The sequence below is a fragment of the Carcharodon carcharias genome, chromosome 4, assembly GCF_017639515.1.
Source record: "Carcharodon carcharias isolate sCarCar2 chromosome 4, sCarCar2.pri, whole genome shotgun sequence".
Classification (NCBI taxonomy): domain Eukaryota; kingdom Metazoa; phylum Chordata; class Chondrichthyes; order Lamniformes; family Lamnidae; genus Carcharodon; species Carcharodon carcharias.
The window spans coordinates 180,978,914-180,998,424 of NC_054470.1; the positions used below are offsets into that span (position 1 = coordinate 180,978,914).

Here is a 19,511-nt window from a genome sequence, read left to right on the forward strand (position 1 = left end):
GCCTAAGTTATGATAACTTACACATCCAAATTCCATTTCCCAGGGATAAGTAGATTGGTAGCATGATTTGGCAATGTTTCAGTGGATGATAATTGATCCATGCCTATCTAAAGACTTATCTACAAACATCACATGAAGCACAAGTGAAACAGCCACTAAAAATGCTGAATTTTTATAAAATGGCTAAGTGTTATACAAACTTAAATTAGGCATATCTGAGTTCCACTCAGCTGCATGCACAAAGTTCAGACCTGAGCAGATTTAATGGTTTTCCAACATCACAATTATGATAGCATTTTAAAAATACTTCACTGGCAATGCAGCATGTTGGGACATACTTAGAATGTGAAATGCTCTTTCCTTCTTTTGTTGGAAATAAGGATTTCTTTTAATAGTGGCAGATTCTTCTGCCAAATACCAATAAGTGTTGAAGGTACTTCTGCCACTCTTACACTCAATGTGCAATGGATTATTGAAATAATTGGTTTTTCATCTCATTCTGCATCATCTTCTTTCTAGGTTAGTGTAAAGGTCTATTTTTCACCTTTCAGGTCGTGATATGTGATATCAATCATGCACAAGGTGTAGCTACTAAAGCAGAGTTTGATCAGGGATATGGGCCTGATAGAACTGCATTTATTCCCTGTGACGTCACATCACTGTCCCAAATGAAAGGTCAGTAAAAACTATTTTACAGTTTGCACACTCAAAGATTTCTTGGCTGAGCGCATTGAACAGTCTGAAAGTAAAACTCCTCCAATATTTATACATTACTTGAACGGAATCTCTCTCAAATAGCAGCTTTGTTGTCCAAGGATTGCTAACCATGGCTTGTGCTATGATTTCACTATGGGGCAAGGTGATGAGGCAGGCCTCAAGAACTACCTCAGTTGGTACAGTGATTGGACCAGCCCTGTTAGTGCTGTTATGCACTACATTCCAGCCATCTAGCCAACTGAGCTAACCAACCCCTATTTGCATGTATTAAACATTGTTAAATGAAATGCCAAAAATTGTTAATACCATGTCTCGAATGGATCCCCAAAAATTTGCAAGGCACTAGTATGAGTCTTGAGTTAGAGGAGCACAGTTTTGGGAGTAAAGTGTGGAGGTGGAATCAGGCACTACAGAAGGAAGCCATTCTGCCCATCATGTTTGTGCCAGCTCTTTGAAAGAACTATCCAATTAGTCACACTCACCTGCTATTTCTGTATTGCTTGGACATTTCTCCTCCTCAAGCACTTATCCAATTTCCTTTTGGAAGTTATTATTTGTTGTTTCCGCCACTCTTTCAGCTGGTGCATTCCACATTATAACAACTGACTGCATAAAAAAATCTCCTCATCCTCCACCTGCTTCTTTTGCCAATACTGTCTGAAGTCAGTGTCCTCTGGTTACCAACCATAGAGCCGGTGGAAACTCAACCTTATTCACTCTATCAAAATCCTGCATTATTTTGAACAACTCAATTAAAACATCTTTATTCCTCCTCAGCTCTGAGGAGAACAACTCAGGCCTCAGCAGAGAACTGAGGTCATGCATTCCTAGTACCATTCTAGTAAATGTCCTCTGCACTTTTTTCAAGACACTGAAATCCATCTATAGGCATATAAATAGTAAAAGGATGGTAAAAGGAGGAGTAGGGCCAATTAGGGACTTAAAAGGGAATTTACACATGGACAAAGGGGCCATGGCTGAGGTATTAAATGAATACTTTGCATTCGTCTTTACCAAGTAGGTAGATGCTACCCCAGGCCATGGTGACAGATGAGGAAACTCTGTCACTAGAAGGGTTCAAAATTGACAAGGAGGAAGCGTTGAATAGACTGTCGGTACTTAACGTTCACAAGGCACCGAGACTGGACCAGAAGCATCCAAGGATATTGAAGGAAGTGAAACTAGAAATTGCAGGGGCACTGGCCATAATCTTTCAGTCTTCCCTAGACTCAGTGGTAGTGCCAGAGGACTGGAGAATTGCAAACATTACACCCTTGTTGAAAAAAGGTTGTAAGGATAAGCCCAGCAATTACAGACCAGTCAGTTTAATTTCAGTGATGGGCAAGATTCTAGAAACAATTATTCAGGATAGAATTAGTAGTCACATGGAAAAATATGGGTTGATAAGGAAGAGCCAGCATGGATTTCTAAAGGGGAAATTGTGTTTGACTAACTTGCTGGAGTTTTTTGAAGAGGTAACTGAAAAGGTCGATGAGGGTAATGCTGTTGATCTGGTGTCCATGAACTTTCAAAAGGCATTTAACACAGGGCCACACAACAGGTTTGCAAGAAGAGTTATTGCTCATGGAATAAAAGGAACAGTAGCAACGTGGATAAAAAATTGGCTGAAAAATAGGAAGCAGAGAGTAATGGTCAATGGATGTTTTTCAGGCTGGAGGAAAGTTTGTGGTGGAATTCCCCAGCAGTCAGTATTGGGGCCCTTGCTTTTCCTGATAATGATCTAGATCCTGGTGTGCAGGGGACAATTTCAAAGTTGTGGATGATACAAAGCTTGGGAGTGTTGTGAACTGCGAGGACAGTGTAGAACTTCATAAGGACATAGACAAGTTGGTGGAGTGGGCAGATAGATGGCAGATGAAGTTCAGTGCGGCGAAGTGTGAGGTGATGCATTTTGGTAGGAAGAACATGGACAGTCAATATAAATAAGGGGTGAAATCTTGAAGTGGGCGCAGGAGCAGAAAGACTTGGGTGTATATGTGTATAGATCACTGAATGTAGCACGATGGGTGGAAAGGGCAGTTAATAAAGCATATAGTATCCTAGGCTTTATTAATAGGGGCATAGAGTACAAGAGCAGGGAGGTCAAGCTGAATTTATATAAGACCCATGTTAGACCTCAGCTGGAATATTGTGTACAGTTCTGAGCACCATATTATAGGAAGGATGTGAAGTGCAGAAAAGGTTTGCAAGAATGGATCTAGAGATGAGAAACTTCAGCTACAAGGATAGATTCGAGAAGGTGGGACTGTTTTCCTTGAAGAGGAGAAGGCTGAAAGGAAACTAGATAGAAGTTTTCAAAATCATGAGGATGCTGGACAGAGTAGATAGGGAGAAGCTGTTCCCACTCGTAAAAGGATCAAGAACGAGAGGGCACAGATTTAAAGTGATTTGCAAAAGAAGCAAATGTGATGTGAGAAAAAACGTTTTCACACAACGAGTGGTTTGGGTCTGGAATGTACTGCCTGGAAGTGTGGTGGAGGCAGGTTCAATCGAGGCATTCAAGAGGATATTTGATGATTATTTGAATAGAAACAAGGTGCAGGGGTATGGGGAAAAGACAGCGCAATGGCACTAGGTCATAATGCTCATTAGAAAGCTGGTGCAATGGGCCAAATGGCCTCCTTCTGTGCCTTTAAGATTCAATGATTCTGTGAGAGCACAGGGAAAGGGCCCTGGACTGAGACACCTGCCTTTATCTTGTGCAGAAAAGTTTCATATCTGAGTGACACGAACACTGCTCATCAGAACAAGGAGCCTTAGGCAGGAAGACATTCTTGGATGTTTATTGACAATGTGAACCGTATGTACAAGTGATTAATACCCATGCCCAGGCTGTACAATTATATATTCGTAACTTTTTAACCTACCGCTCCCCAGACATCCACAGCGGAGGTGGAGGCAGCCTGCTGACTGTTACCCCCTGTCTGGGATGACCTTGGAGGCGTCCTCTGGAGGGCCAAGCCTTGGAAGGCCCCTGCCTGCTTTCGGTGTCCTGTTGTGTGGCAATGGAACCCTGCTCGGCCTCTTGAGCTGAGGCTGCTGGGGTGACAGGAAAAGGTGATTCGGATGGGTTGGACTCTCCTGGAGTCTCTTGGATGGATGCTCCTGGGGAGGGGGTGGGGGGGGGGTGGGGGGGCGACACCTGCTGATCCTTCTCCCTATGGCTGCCCAAGGTCCCCAGGCTGACTCCTGGAGGAGAAGGGGTAGCTGCAGTGAGATCGAGCTGCCCCACACTCCTCTCACATACACTGTCGGAGGCCAACTATGGCATCAGTGATGGAGTTCAGCCCACGCAGCAGGGCACGAGTGACAACCTGGACCAAGGTCTCCATGGCAGCAGCCATCCTACCAGTGTTGACCTCAGTCCATTGGCATGCCAGCACTATCACCTCAGCCTGAAGTTGGTGTACTTGGTGACCACTCTCGTGCCTTTGGAGGCGGCATGTTTGGCCAGTTCACCTGGCAGCATGAGGCGGACGGCACTCTGGATCTCCCTGGCTGAGATGGTGTGGCACTTGTTGTAGTGAATGAGGTGCGAGGCCTCGGAGGTGATGCACTCGAAAATGTTGACAACAAAGGAATTTATTACACTCATGGTCTTGAACGAGATCCTGCTGGGAGGGTAGACCTGGGTCAGCACCCTGTACATGTAAGTGGAATTGCTCTGCTTGCAAGATTTCCTCTGTTTCTTGGATAAGTCTTGGTGATTTTAGTCAGCGACTGCTTTGACATCTTGCACCGCCCTTGGCTGCAGCCACCGAATGCCACCTCAGGCACTCCACTCAACTTGGACCAACTCAATGGCGGACGGACTCCTCCATCATGCCTTGCATCTGAGGAGTGCAGCGGACCAAGCTTGCCCTTGCAACTCCAGCAACTGTGACATGACTGAGCCCCGAGGCTCGTCATCCTGATTGGAGGCCCTGTGTCATGGACTCCATCGGCTGTTTCCCAGATGTGCCTGCGAAAGCAGAGGAGATAATTAGTGCATGGCAGTTGCCTATGAACAGGATACATCAGTCACAGCATGGTTGTCTGATGGATGTTGAGCTGCTGGACCCTCACTTGGTAGAGCAGCGCAGACCTCACTGTCAGCACAGGAATGGTCCAGATCCGCACCGGCCAGCTGGGTGGGCCTGTATTCAAAGTCTGCGACCTCTCCTTCTTGTTATGTGCCAGCTTATCCTGCATGAATAGAGATGGAGAGAATGTAAGCAGGATGCCTGCCAGCCCAGATGATAAGTATGCCTGACATGTGTGGTCGTGAGTGGTCCCATAGACAGGATGAGGACAATGAAGAAGTGTGTGAGAGAGTGAATGGTGATGTCCCTTGAACTGGCAGTGAGTGAGGGCCCTGTGGATGTGTGATGGGCTTGTGAGTGGGTGAGTTGAGAGTGTGAGAAGAGCGACTTACCCTGATGGAATGGAGGAGATCATTCTTTCTCTTGCAGCATTGGGTGGTTATCCTCTTACGAGGGACCACTGGTGCTGACCACCACGGCCACTGCCTCCCAAGCCTGGGTTCATCACGCCACTGCCCGCCCTGCAGGACATCATGGTGGGCCTCCACGGCATCCAAAAGGCCTTCCAATGATACATCACTAAACCTGGGGGCTGCAGGCTTTTGGCCTTTCATGGACATTTTGCCTGCAGCAGTCAGGGGCTGGAAGCACTGAGGTGTGTGCGTGCGGCTAGACATTGAATATGGCGCCCGGCGGGATGAAACAGCAAGGTGATGGCGTGGCGGACAAATGAGAGCCCGCCTGCCATGGAAGCGGCGTGTTTCCCAGGAATGCTTAAGTAATGCGGTAGGTTTGTGATGATACAGCATGAAAATATTGTTTTACCCACCCGCTACCGCACTTTGTGCAAATCTAGGACGATTCTGCCCTTTGTTTCCTTTGCACAAAAAATTGCTCCCAATTGAAAGGAAGGGATGCAGCTGTGCTTTTGCTGAAATTTAACAACATGGTATAAGAAAAAAAAACCTCCTGCTTTACAGCCAATAAAGTATTATCACTGTTGTAATGTGGGAAATACAGCAAATTGGGGATAGCAAGCTCTTAAAATGAAATAAATGACTAGATAATCTGCTTCTTCAGTGTTGTTGATTGAGGGATATTGGCCAGGACATGAGAAAGCTCCCTGCTCTTTTCTAAAATAGCAACACTGAATTGTCTGAGAGGACAGTCACAGCCTAGGTTTAATGTTTTACCTGAAAACTGACATCCCCCAGCAGAGCAGCAGTTCCTCAGTATTGTAATTGAGTGTAAGCCTAGATTTTTGGGCCCAAGCCTCTGGTGTGGGAGTTGAACGCACAACTTTCCTGACTCAGAGGTATGTGCATGTTATATCGTGGCAGATGATGTGTGCCAGGTGGATCAAATCCACGAGGGAAAATTGATCACGTGGTCACAACTGTTTTGCAATTTTTATTTTATTTCAAGATGCCTGCCTAGAATTCAGACATAATAAGACTATCATGACTTTGGAGGTTTTTAGAAAACTAAATTAAACAACTGTTAACAAAAGAAAAGCTTTCAAGCACATACATAAGTCTATAAATTACTAATATAATAACGCCTAAAACTCCTAATTAATCTGGCTCCAGTTACCCCTCTGTTCAGGCAACAGTAAAAACAAATAGATTTAAATAGACCCAGGCAAAGCAAAACGATTACCTGGACAGTGATATTCGAAGTGAGTTTTCTTAGCTTCGGTTCCTGTAGACAGCAACTTGATACACAGAGGTTGAAAGCTTTTCACACTTGTGTTAGATCTTAGAATGCCTTCTTCCTTACACATAACCTCATCTCCATTATACATGTTTCTCCCTTTTTAATGCAAATTCCATTGCTCTGATATGTCTTTGCAACTTTACTTTTCTCATAATATAAATCTTTCATAGTACTAATTTTATCAATAATCTTTGAGAAAAATGAACACAGTTTGTCTCCACTTCTTCTGGCTATGTGTAACATCTTACCATCCCTTAGAAATTCAAACTAACCTAATTTATCTAAAAATGCAAATGTTCCTTATGCCTCACATTCTAAAACTTCAGCCATGTTTACATATTTAGCATTTCACTCTTAGTTTCTTAATGATAACTCAAAGCCTCCAGACCAGCTGTCTCCAATTCAATTAAATCCCACACACACGCGCACACACACACACACACACACAAACACACACATATACACACAGAGAAACTAATCCAAACCCCACTATTCACCCACTTCTACAATAAATCACAATAATGTTATGAAAATTGTTATATTTTCACAACAGTACACTATAACTGGGCCAAGGCTGACACAGTAAGAGGAATGAAAGGAGCTGAGAACAATCACAGTTGTTGCTATGGTTTCCCTTCTGTTGCTAAATTCACAGGAACAATTATTTGTATAAAGATGATATTCAGAATGCCTCTGAGTGCAAAGGAAATTGTTAAGGTGTACAATTTTCTTGCAGAAGAGATAAAGAGCAATTTAATTACTTCTGCCAAACTGACACAAAGGATAAAATGAGAAAAGGCCAGCTAAAGTGGCTTAGTTTAATTAAAATGATCAGTAGTGCCATCTTGGTAAAGCAACAATCGTTGGGATGCATTTGAATTCAAAATGATGTTTGATTTGCATCAATCATGATTTTGAAAAAACTAACATATGAATAAGATACAGCATTGACACCAGAGGAATTAAAAGCTTCTTGTTTAAAATGTTAGAGGGATTTGATAGAGTAAATACAGAGAAGCTACATTCTCAACCATTGCAATCAAGAACAAGAGAGACATCATATTAAAATTAGAGCCAGGGTATTTCGGCGAGAATCAGAGAGGCTCTTTTTCAGACAAAGGATAGTATAAATATGGAATTCCCTCATCCAAAAGGCTGTGGACATTAGGATACTTTCAAGACTGAGATTAATAGATTGTTGCCAGGCAAGATTACCAAGGGGCATGGAGCTAAAGTGGCATAGTTGTATTGTCACAGGATAATGCTCTGGGGACTGGGGTTCAAATCCCACCACAGCAGATGGTGAAATTTGAATTCAATAAAAATTCAATTAAAAGTTTTATGATGACCATTGTCCATTGATGTAAAAATCCATCTGCTGTGATGGCCTACGCTTCTAGCAAACCATTCAGTTGTATCAAACCATTAAAAGGAATCAAACCGCAGTGTCACCTGGCATAGACCTAGGCACTGGAAAAGACAATGGCAAACTCAGCCCTGTCAATCCTGTAAAGTCCTCTTTATTAACATCTGGGGGCTTGTGCCAAAAGTGGGAGACCTGTCTCACAGGCTAGTCAAATGACATAGTCACACAATCATACCTTACAAAAAATGTCCCAGACACCATCACCATCTCTGGGCATGTCCCTTGGACAAGGCAGACTTCAGCAGAGGTGGTGGCACAATGGTATATGGTCAAGAGGGTGTTGCCCTGGGAGTCTTCAACATTGAGTCCAGACACCATGAAGTCTCATGGCATCAGGTGAAACACGGGCAAGGAAATCTCTTGCTGATTACTGCACCCCACCCCCACAACTCTTGAATCAGTAATTAACCATGTTAAACACCATTTGGAGGAAGCACTGAGGGTGGCAAGGGTGCAGGATGTACTCGGGGTGGGGGATTTCAATATCCATCATCAAAGTAGCTGCGCAGCACCACTACAGATCAGGCTGGCAAAGTCCTAAAGGACATAACTGCTAGACTGGGTCTGTGGCAGGTGGTGAGGGAACCAACAAGAGGGAAAACCACACTTAGCCTCATCCTCACCAACCTGCCTGCCGCAGATGCTATGATACCATTGGTAGGAGTGACCACCGCACAGTCCTTGTGGAGACAAAGTCCTGTCTTCACACTCAGGATACCCTCCATCATGTTGTGTGGCACCACCAAGGCGCTAAATGGGATAGATTTCGAACGCATCTAGCAAATCAAGACTGGGCATCCATGAGGTGCTGTGGGCCATCGGCAGCAGCAGAATTGTACTCAGCCACAATCTATAACCTCATGGCCTGGCATATCTCCTGCTCTACCATTGCAACCAAGCCAGGGATCAAACCTGGCTTAATGAAGGGTGCAGGAGGGCATGCCAGGAGCAACACCAGGCATACCTAAAAATGAGGTGTCAACCTGGTGAAGGTACCACTCAGGACAACTTGCATGCCAAACAGCATAAGCGGCAACTGATAGACAGAGTTAAGCAATTCCACAACTAAAGGAATAGATCAAAGCTCTACTGTCCTGCCACATCCAGTTGTGAATGGTGGTGGACAATTAAACAACTCACCAGAGGATGAAGCTCCACAAATATCCCCATCCTCAATGATGGGGGAGCCCAGCGCAGCAGTGCAAAACAAAGGCTGAAGCATTTGCCAGAAGTGCTGAATGGATAATCAATCTTGGCCTCCTCCAGAGGTCTCCAGCATCACAGATGCCAGTCCTCAGCCAACTCAATTCACTTCACGTGATAGTAAGAAGCGGCTGAAGGCACAAGATAATGCAAAGGCTATGGGCCCTTACAATAATCCGGCAATAGTACTGAAGCCTTGTGCTCCAGAACTTGCTGCGCCTCTAGCCGAGCAGTTCCAGTACAGCTACAATACTGGCATCTACCCAGCTATGTGGAAAATTGCCCATGTGTGTTCTGTACACAAAAAGCAGGACAAATCTAACCTGGTCAATTACCTCCCCTTCAGTCTACTCTCAATCATTAGGAAAGTGTTGGAAGGGGTCACCAACAGTGCTGTCAAACAGCACTTGCTTAGGAATAACTTGTTCACTGACACTCAGTTAAGGTTCAAGCAGGGCCACTCAGCTTCTGACCTCATTACAGCCTTGGTTCAAACATGGACAAAAGAACCAAACTCCAGAGGTGAGGTGAGAGTGACTGCCCTTGACATCAAAGCAGCATTTGACCGAGTGTGGCATCAAGGAGCCCTAGCAAAACTGGAGTCAATGAGAATCAGAGGGAAAACTCTCCATTGGTTGGAGTCACACCTAGCACAACGGAAGATGGTTGTAGTTGTTGGAGGTCAATCATCTCAGCTCCAGGGCATCACTGCAGGAGTTCCTCAGGGTAGTGTCCTAGGCTGAATCATCTTCAACTGCTTCATCAATGACCTTCCTTCCAACATAAGGTCAGAAGTGGGGATGTTCTCTGATGATTGCACAATGTTCAGCACCATTCACAAAACTTCAGATACTGAAGCAGTCCATGTCCAAGTGCAGCAAGACCTGGATAATATCTAGGCTTGGGCTGACAAGTGGCAAGTAACATTTGTGGCACACAAGTGCCAGATAATGACCATTACCAACACGAGAGAATCTAACCATCACCCCTTGACATTCAATGACACTAACATCGCTGAATCACCCACAATCAACATCCCGGGGGTTACCATTGACCAGAAATTGAACTGGACTAGCCATATAAATACCATGGCTACGAGAGCAGGTCAGAGGCGATGAATCCTTTGGTGAATAACTCACCTCCTGACTCCCCAAAGTCTGTCTACATCTACAAGGCACAATTCAGGAGTGAGATGGAATACTCCCCAATTGCCTGGATGAGTGCAGCCCCAAAAACACTTAAGAAACTTGACACCATCTAGGACAAAGCAGCCTGCTTGATTGGCACCCCATCCACAAACTTTCACTCCTTCCACCACCGACGCACAGCCAGCAGTGTATACCATCTACAAGATGCACTGCATGAACTGACCAAGAATCTTTAGACAGCACCTCCCAAACCCACAACCACTACCATCTAGAAGGACAAGGGCAGCAGACACATGGAAACACCACCACTTGGAATTTCCCCTCCAAGCCACACACCATCCTACTTGGAAATATATCGTCGTTCCTTCACTGTCGCTGGGTCAACATCCTGGAACTTCCTCCCTAACAGCACTGTGGGTGTACCTATGCTGCACGGACTGCAGCTGTTCAAGAAGGTGGCTCACTACCACCTTATCAAGGGCAATGAGGGAGTGGGCAATAAATTCTGACCTAGCCAGCGACGCCCACATCCCATGAATGAATATAAAAAACAATGGGTGATTGGATTTGAGGAACATTAAGCAACAGTGTAACTGAATGGTGGAGCAGGCTTAAGGGGCTGAATGACCAACTGCTGCACACGTGCTTCAGAAACTTAGACAAGAAGCCACTAGGAAATCAAGAATTTATAGTGCCCTATTTCAGAAATCATTTATATTAGAGCAAAATAAATTTACAGATGAATGCCAGGCCACATGAATGATTTACTTTATTGGGTTCCTAGCTTTCAGAAACCAGTTCAGATTTTACAAGCAAATCCTGCAGAATGCACCACAGATTATAAATTCACTAGGGGTAGCAAATGCCAGGCTTTTGAACAAAATTTTACAGATTTAAGTAAATGATCTTTGCAAATGGTGAAAGATCAAACATCTGTTCAGCTATCCTCGTTCCCTTATCATTACTGCATTGACTCATCCCCATTGAGTTTCTGCTTTTGAAATCATAAGGGCTTTTTATTCAGTCTGTTTACAATGGTTCAAACAGAAGGGAGAGAGCTGCTTCACTGTTCCTAATCTGCATTAGACCCGACAGGAACAGGAGCAGTTGAAAATTCATGAATTACCCTGAAACTGCCCAACTCAAGTCACTTTGAAATTAAAATTTAGTTCACATGCTTTGTGAGCCAAATGATATAGTGACTGCATCTAAATCAAACACATAAACACTCAAGATTAGATCTGGGAGGCCTACAGGTAGGGCCTTGGTTTGGGTTGGTGGGGGGATGGGGGAGGACCAAGGTAAAATGGGCATCTGAGTGGGGAGAAGGTGGGGGGGACGCAAGTTGTCAGCTGCCCGCAATTAAGTTTAAAGGGGAGGCACCCATACTCCTTCCGAATCTGTAAAAATTAGTTCTGTGTTCCTTAACAATCAGGGTCCTGCGTATGTCAGAGGACCCAATTTGGATGGTAAAGCAACTATACACCAGAATAGGCCTGGCCAGCAGAAACCCCTGTTTACAGTAACAAAATGGATGGCCAACCATAGAATTTCTGCCCCAAGGAGTTGGGACTCACCCACGAAAATAATCTAATATACAAAGGCTGAAAAAAAAATTAAAATACTAAGGGCTGAAAATACCTCAAAACAAAACACTGGCCCAATGCTGTGCAAGAAATGAATATGTAATTGTTGCTTGTTATCACATTTTTAATGTTTGTGTTTACATTTGAAAATTGCAGCCTCTATAGGTTTTTTTTCAGTTTTGATAATCAAAGATCTTCTTTTGAAAGGTTTATTCAGAAACCAAATTCTCAGCATAAAGAATATAAAAGCTTGTCTTTAATTGTATAATTGCTAGGAACTGTTCCTTTGGGCTCCTTTGGTACACTTTGCCTTAGATTGGCTACCATTCGGTTATCCCGAATGCACCACTTTCTATATTGTAATTGATAACCCTTTGTTCCCATTGTTTGTTTATTTTACTCTCAAGCAATTCAAAAGCAATAAGAAAGCATTGTCAATATGATCTTCCATTTATTTTATTGGCGGTGCTAGTCTTTACATAAGAAATAAAAACAGGAATAGACCATTCGGCCCCTTGAGCCTGCTTCATCATTCAATAAGATAATGGCTGAAACGTTTTGAATTCCACATTCCCATCTACCCCGATAATCTTTGATTCCTTGCCTAATCTACCTCTGCCTTAAAAATACTCAATGACCTCTCCTCCGCCGCCTTCTGAGGCAGAGAGTTCCAAAGTCGCACAGCCCTCTGAGAGAAAAAATTTCTCCTCCTCTCTGTCCTAAAAGGGCGACCCATAATTTTAAAACAGTGCCCCCTAGTTCTGGACTCACCCACAAGAGGAAACATCCTTTCTACATCCACCTTGTCAAGGCCATTCAGGATCTTGTATACTTCAATCAAATCACCCTTGACTCTCCTAAACGCCAGTGGAAACAAGCCCAGTCTGTCCAACCTTTCCTCATAAGACAACCCACTCATTCCAATATAAATCTCAGTAAACCTCCTCTGAACTACCTCCAACGCATTCACATCCTTCCTTAAATAAGGAGACTAAAACTACACAGAGTATACGAGGTGAGGTCTCACCAATGTCATGTAGAACTGAAGTATAACATCCTTACTTTTATGTTCAATCCATCTCGTAATGAAAGATAGCATTGTACCTGCGTGTACCTGCATAGTAATGTTTTGTGACTCATGGGTTAAACTTTGGGTTTAACTTGAGAATAAGCTCCCTGAGCCTGTATGTGTATGTGGAATATCATTTCTTCTGTTCCAAATACTATTCAACTAGTATTCAATATGAAACTAGGGTCTTAAATCTAAACAAAGGAAGTACTAGGCATGAGGGGCAAATTGACTGTGGTATATTGGGAAATTAAGAGGTGTTATGGTAGACAGGCAATGGCTAACATTTAAAGAATTAATATGTGCTTTATAACAAATTCACATTCCTTTGAGACACAAGAACACATCAGGAAAGATGATCTAAACGTGGCTAACGAGAGAAAGTAAGGATTGCATTAGATCATAGGAAGAGGTTTGTAAAGGTGCCAAATAACGTAGTAAGCCTGAGGATTGGGAGGATTTTACAGCTCAGCAAATGAGGGCCAAGAAACTGATAAAGAAATAGAATATGAAAGTAAACTAGCAAGAAATGTAAAAACGAACTGTAGAAACATCCATAGGTATGTAAAAAGAAAAGATCAGCAATGATAAATGTGGACCCACTACCGGCAGACAACAGGAAAATTTACTATTGCTGAAAAATAGATGCTTTTGACAAAGCTTTTTGTCTTGCACTCAGCAGGACATTTCGCAAGAATACCAAATGTAAAAGGAACAACCTGTATGAGGAAAATGCTGATTGGTTGGGAAATGGACTCTAATTTGTAGAGGCATGTCGTGGAGAGTGCACCAGTTGATGGTGACTAAAATTAACTGCCAAACATTGCTTGAAAGTTAAACCAGGCAGCTTGACTCTGATTGGTCAAGGCATTGCCCTGAGAAATGAACCAGCAAATGTCACTTGTCTTCTTTAGCTGAAACAGGCACAATGTGTGTATATGTTCTTTCTGTCTGCAAAGAACAGGGCCCTGTGTATTAATATATGTAGCTTCTATTAGACACAAATGCACCACATTCGCAGTATGTCCTTATTCAAATCACTTAAAGCTAACATACTGCTGCAGCAAGTGATTAGGAAGGAAAATGGCATGTTGGTCTTTAATGAAAGAGGATTTGAGTACAGGAGTAAAGGAGTCTTGCTGCAATTTTATAGAGCCTTGGTGAGACCACACCTGAAGCATTGTGTACAGATTTGGTCCCCTTACCCAAGGAAGGATATACTTGTCATGGAAGGAGTGTAGCAGAGGTTCACTATACTCATTCCTGGGATGGTGGGATTGTCTTATGAGGAGAGATTGAGGAGATCGGGCCTGTATTCTCTGGAATTTAGCAGAATGAAAGGTGATCTCATTGAAGCATACAAAATTCTTAGCGGGCTCGACAGGGTAGATGCAGGAAAGATGTTTCCCTTGGCTGGAGGGCCTAGTACCAGGGGACACAGTCTCAGAATAAGAGTTAGGACATTTAGGACCAAGGTGAGGAAGAATTTCTTCACTCAAAAGGTAGTGAATCTTTGGAATTCATTACCCCAGAGGGCTGTGGGGGCTCAGTCATTGAGTATGTTCAAGAAAGAGATTAATAGATTTCTAGAGATTAAAGATATCAAAGGATACGGGGATAGTGCAGGAAAATGGCATCGAGGTAGAAGATCAGCCATGAACTAGTTCAATGGAGGAACATGCTTGAAGGGCAGAACGTCCTACCCCTGCTCCTATTTCACAGTATTTCAAAATTGTTACGGTGCAGAAGGAGGTCATTCAGCCCATCTTACCTGCACTGGTTCTCCAAATGAGCATTATGACTTAGCACCATTGCCCTGCCTTTTCCCCGTACCTTTGCACATTGCTTCTGTTCAAATAATCATCTAATGCCCTCCTGAATGCCTCGACTGAACCTGCGCCCACTACACTGCCAGGTAGCGCGATCCAGACTCGAACTGCTTGCTGTGTGAAAAGATTTTTCTCACATCACATTTTCTTTTTTTGCAAATCACTTTAAATCTGTGCCATCTTGTTCTCGATCCTTTTATGAGCAGGAACAGTTTCTCTCTATCTACTCTATCCAGTCCCTCATAATTTTGAACACCTCTATGAAATTTCCTCTTAGCCTTCTCCTCTCTAAGAAGAACTGTTCCAACCTCTCCAATCTATCTTCATAACTGACGTTTCTCATCCCTAGATCCATTCTTGTAAACCTCTTGTCTCACTAGGAACAGGGGTAGGACATTCTGCCCCTCGAGCCTGTTCCTCCATTGAACTAGATCATGGCTGATCTTCTACCTATATTGTCTCTCAATCTTTCCTCAAGTGTGGTGCCCAGAATTGTACAGAATATTCCAGCTGAGGTCTAACTCCTGTCATATAAGCTCAGCATAACTTCCTTGTTCTTGTACTCGATGCCCCTATTAATAATGCCTAGGATACTGTATGCTTTATTAACAGTTCTATCCACCTCTCCTGCCCCTTTCAACGATCTATGCACTTATGCTCCCTGGTTCCCCTGCTCCTGCACCCTCTTAAGAATTGGACCCCTTATTTTATATTGTCTCTCCATGTTCTTTCTACCAAAATGCATCACCTCACACTTTTCTGCATTGAACATCACCTGCCACCTATCTACCCACGCCCACCAACTTTTCTATGTCTTTTTTAAGTTCTACACTGTCCTCCTTACAGTTTACAATGCTTCCAAGTTTTGTATCATCCGTAAACTCTGAAATTATTCCCTGCACACCAAGATCTAGATCATTAATATATATCAGGAAAGCAAGAGTCCCTGGGGAACTCCATTACAAACCTTCCTCCAGCCCAAAAACTATCCATCGACCATCACTCTCTGTTTCCTATTACTCAGCCAATGTGGTATCCATGTTGCTACTGTCCTTTTTATCCCATGAGCTATAGCTTCGCTCACAAGTCTGTTGTGTGGCGCTGAATTGAATGCCTTTTGAAGGTCCATGTACACCACATCAACAGCATTACCCTCACCAACCCTCTCTGTTACCTCTTCAAAAAACTCCAGATAGCATGGTGCTAATATTATCAGTAATCTTTGGGAAAAATAAACACATTGCTTGTCATAGCTTCTCTGGCTAGGTGTAACATCCGACCATCTCTTTGAAATTCAAGCTACCCTGATTTATCTACAAATACAAATTCTCCTTACCTCACATTCTAAAACTTCAGCCAATTTATGTATTTAGCATTTCAAACCTAGCTTCTTTTGATGAGTCAAACCCTCCAGACTAGCTGTCTCCAATTCAATTAAATCACACACACCACAGACACAGAAACAATTCAAACCCCACTATTAACCTACTTTTACAATAAATCACAATAATAGTGTGAGAATTATTATACTTTCATGACAGTGTGTCAGGCCCATTTATTGGAACTTGCATAGTCAGAGGGTTTATTGTCCTGGCATGCCTCACGGTTGACAATCATTGATGGCCGCTGGGGCCAGAGAGACATCTCAGCACTTGTATAGCCAATGACGTTGTTGTGTGTTTGCATTCCGTCTTTATTGGATATTCATGGTTGTGACATGATGTGCCATATACACAGTAGGGCTTATGGTTGAACGTGCAGTCTCTGGTGGTACTCCCTTACATGCAGTGTCAAGGAGAATAGCTGGTTACTCATAACTGACACAAATGAACTGCTGTCTGGGCACTCATAGCCCTGTCAAGATGGACCAGAATCTAAAGCATCAGTCATGCCAGTTATTGTGATGCATGTACACGTGTACAGCGGTTGTCTCCGGGAACAGTCTTCACTCGCGATTGTGTGTGACAAAGAAATGCTTGCCCCTCTTGGTGCTGGAGGATGTGGCTTTCACTCTTGCCTCCGGGGACAGGTTGACATAGTAGACGTGCATTTCGAAAAAGGGCTTTTCAGTGATGGAATGCTTGCCCAGTTAGATACCTCACACCAGTGCAAAGCAAGTTAAAATCAAGTTGGTTCTGGCAAGTCTCCAATGGCCCTCACATCTTGGAAAGGTGCCACCACATACCTGGTCTCATTTTCAAAACCCTTAACATCATCCTCGTCGGAATTGGAGTGCCTCACCTCCGTTTGTTTGTCTGGCAATTTTTTTTCTTCTTCATTCTTCCATAGGACGTGGGCCTTGCTGGCAAGGCCGGCATTTGTCACCCATCCCTAATTGCCCATGAACTGGGTGGTTTGCTAGGCCACTCGGGGACCAGGATTTTATGTGTCAGTTTCGGGTGCGCAGCAGACTCGGGAGAACATTGAATCGCGCTTGATGATGGGGGTTCAGCGCCAGCAGGGACAGCAACGGCGGGGGTGGGGGGGGGGGGGGCGGGGGGGGGGGGGGCAGGACCACAGAAGATGCCACTCACCTGCTGTCAGAGTGTCAGAGTGTACAGGCAGCGATCCAGCTACCTCAACATGTCCAAGATCCAGTACCGCAAGAGGCTCCTCCACTCTAGGGATACTGTGACATCTTAATGCCATATGATTGGGCTAGAGATCGCCTCAACTGTGTGGGGGGGGTAGAGGGAGGCGGGGCACCCTATGCCAGTGGCTCTGAAGGCTACAGTAGCCCTCAATTTTTATGCACCTGGTCCTCTCCATGGTCAGTGGGGACCCGTGTGGAGTGTCCAATCAGCTGTCCGTAGCTGCATCAAGCTAGTAACTGACGCTCTGTTCAGACGGGTCCTTGCATTCATTCATTATCGGACAGACCAAGCCAGCCAGGCTGAACAAGTGCTGGACCCCCCAGCTTCCAGGGTGCCATACATTGCATTTATGTGGCCATCAAGTCGCCAGTGGGTCAGCCTTTGTGAATAGGAAGGGTTACCACTCCATGAACATGCAGATAGCATGTGATCACAAGACACAGATTCTGCAAGTCTGTGCAAGGTACTCTGGTAGCTCCCATGATGCATACAGCCTGCGTCACTCCCAGGTGCCAAGGCTGTTCATGGCTCCAGCTTGGCTGGATGGTTGGCTGCTGGGTAACAAAGGGTATCTCTTGAAGAGGTGGCTCATGATGCCAAACCGGCACCCTAGGACAGAGGCAGAATAGAGGTACAATCGGAGTCATGCCTCCACAAGGATGGTGGTTGAAAGGACAATCAAGCTACTGAAGATGAGGTTCTGCTGCCTGGACCATTTCAGAGGACATGTTGCTTATCCTCGTGGTCTGCTGCACTCAGCACAATCTGGCACTGGCAAAGGGGGGAGTCCTTTGAGGATGAGGGATAACAAGGCAGCTCCACACGCCTCAGAGGAAGACTCAGCAGATATATCTGATGAGGAGCCCAGGCAGGCACAGGGTGAGGATGTGGAGGCAGACGCGATGAACCTTTAGGGAGGCAGGGACACCAGGGAAGCCTTGGTTCAATGCTCCTTCAGCTAGACTGCCAGGGCAACTCAGTGCAAGGGCCCCACCTCCGTCACCCACATTCCTGAGAAGGCAAGGCCATGACCCCAGTGTCACCTCACAACCTCTGTAAACCTGCTGCCCCTGCTGTTCATAAGGCACTGCAGAGGCCTGCACCTATGGAAATCATGAAGGACACTCAGGCCATTGAAACAAAATTTTGCTTTTTGTCTTTACCAGAGTTGCAAATAAGGAACAAATCATAATATGGCTGCCAAAGTCACACAAAAGCAATATTTAGCACTGATGAAATGAACACGTCACCTGTGATAATCCCATCCTGTGCTCGTGATGCCTTAAACTTAGGCTTGCGAGTGCTGCATCTTGGCGCCCCCCCCCCCCCCACCCCCCTCCCCCCGCACCCCTCTCTGGCAGTGGCATTGGAGGCAGATTGCTGATCCTGCTGTCGTCCCATCCCCTGATGAGCTTGGTTGTTGCCCTCTGGCCCTCAGAAGATGCTATGGTCTCTGGTAGAGGGGCAGAGAAGCTGCTGCCCTTGTCTGGAGTGCCATGAGAGGAGTTAAGAGGGATGACAGGCAGCCTGTCTGGGCATCCCTGCTCACCATTGATGAATGGACGCCTAGCAGAGAGGCTAGGCACCTCATCCATCTCTCACACTGACAGCGACCTTCTGAGGTCACAGCCGGTGTGTGGGCTTGCAGGTCCGAGCATGACCACAGGAACCCCTGATTATGTTTCTGGAGCTGCCTCTCCATGAGAGTTGGCACTCTCTCAATGGAGGAGGCAGTGTGCTCGGAGCTCTGAGTCAACACAGTGCGAACACTCCACATGGGCTCCTGCATTACAGATAGCAAGGCACGTAGACCCTCAGATCTCCACCAGATCTTCCCACGCATCCTGCTGGACATCCAGCATCTGCCACCTGATGGACAACTCCAGAGGTTCGACATCAGCCTCGGACTGTCCTCTGACTGCTGACGCCCTGGGCACTCTCTGCCTCCACCAACTCCTCATGCAAGTGTGATGTGCCCTCACCACAGTGCACTCCAAATGGAGTGCTATAGCCCACCCATGTGCCTGAATCTGCACTGGTGCTTGGCGCAGAGTGGACATGACGTGGGTGCATCGTTCGGTGGTCCCTCCTTGGATGTCAAGGGGGGATCCTCGGGGTCAGCTGCATATCGTGAGGATGGCGCTTCTGAGGGAGAGACAGAATATGTCAGTTAAGAACAT

The 19,511-nt window shown here is 45.0% G+C and overlaps 1 protein-coding gene across 1 annotated transcript in view; it reads left to right on the forward strand.

Moving 5' to 3' along the window:
- The window catches only part of LOC121277488 (15-hydroxyprostaglandin dehydrogenase [NAD(+)]-like), a 77,988-nt gene that overhangs the window by 15,115 nt on the left and 43,362 nt on the right, over window positions 1–19,511 (forward strand). Inside the window, exon 2 of the mRNA XM_041187046.1 lies at window positions 552–675. Within this exon, the coding sequence (XP_041042980.1) occupies window positions 552–675 (124 nt within the window). The remainder of the gene's footprint in view (window positions 1–551; window positions 676–19,511) is intronic.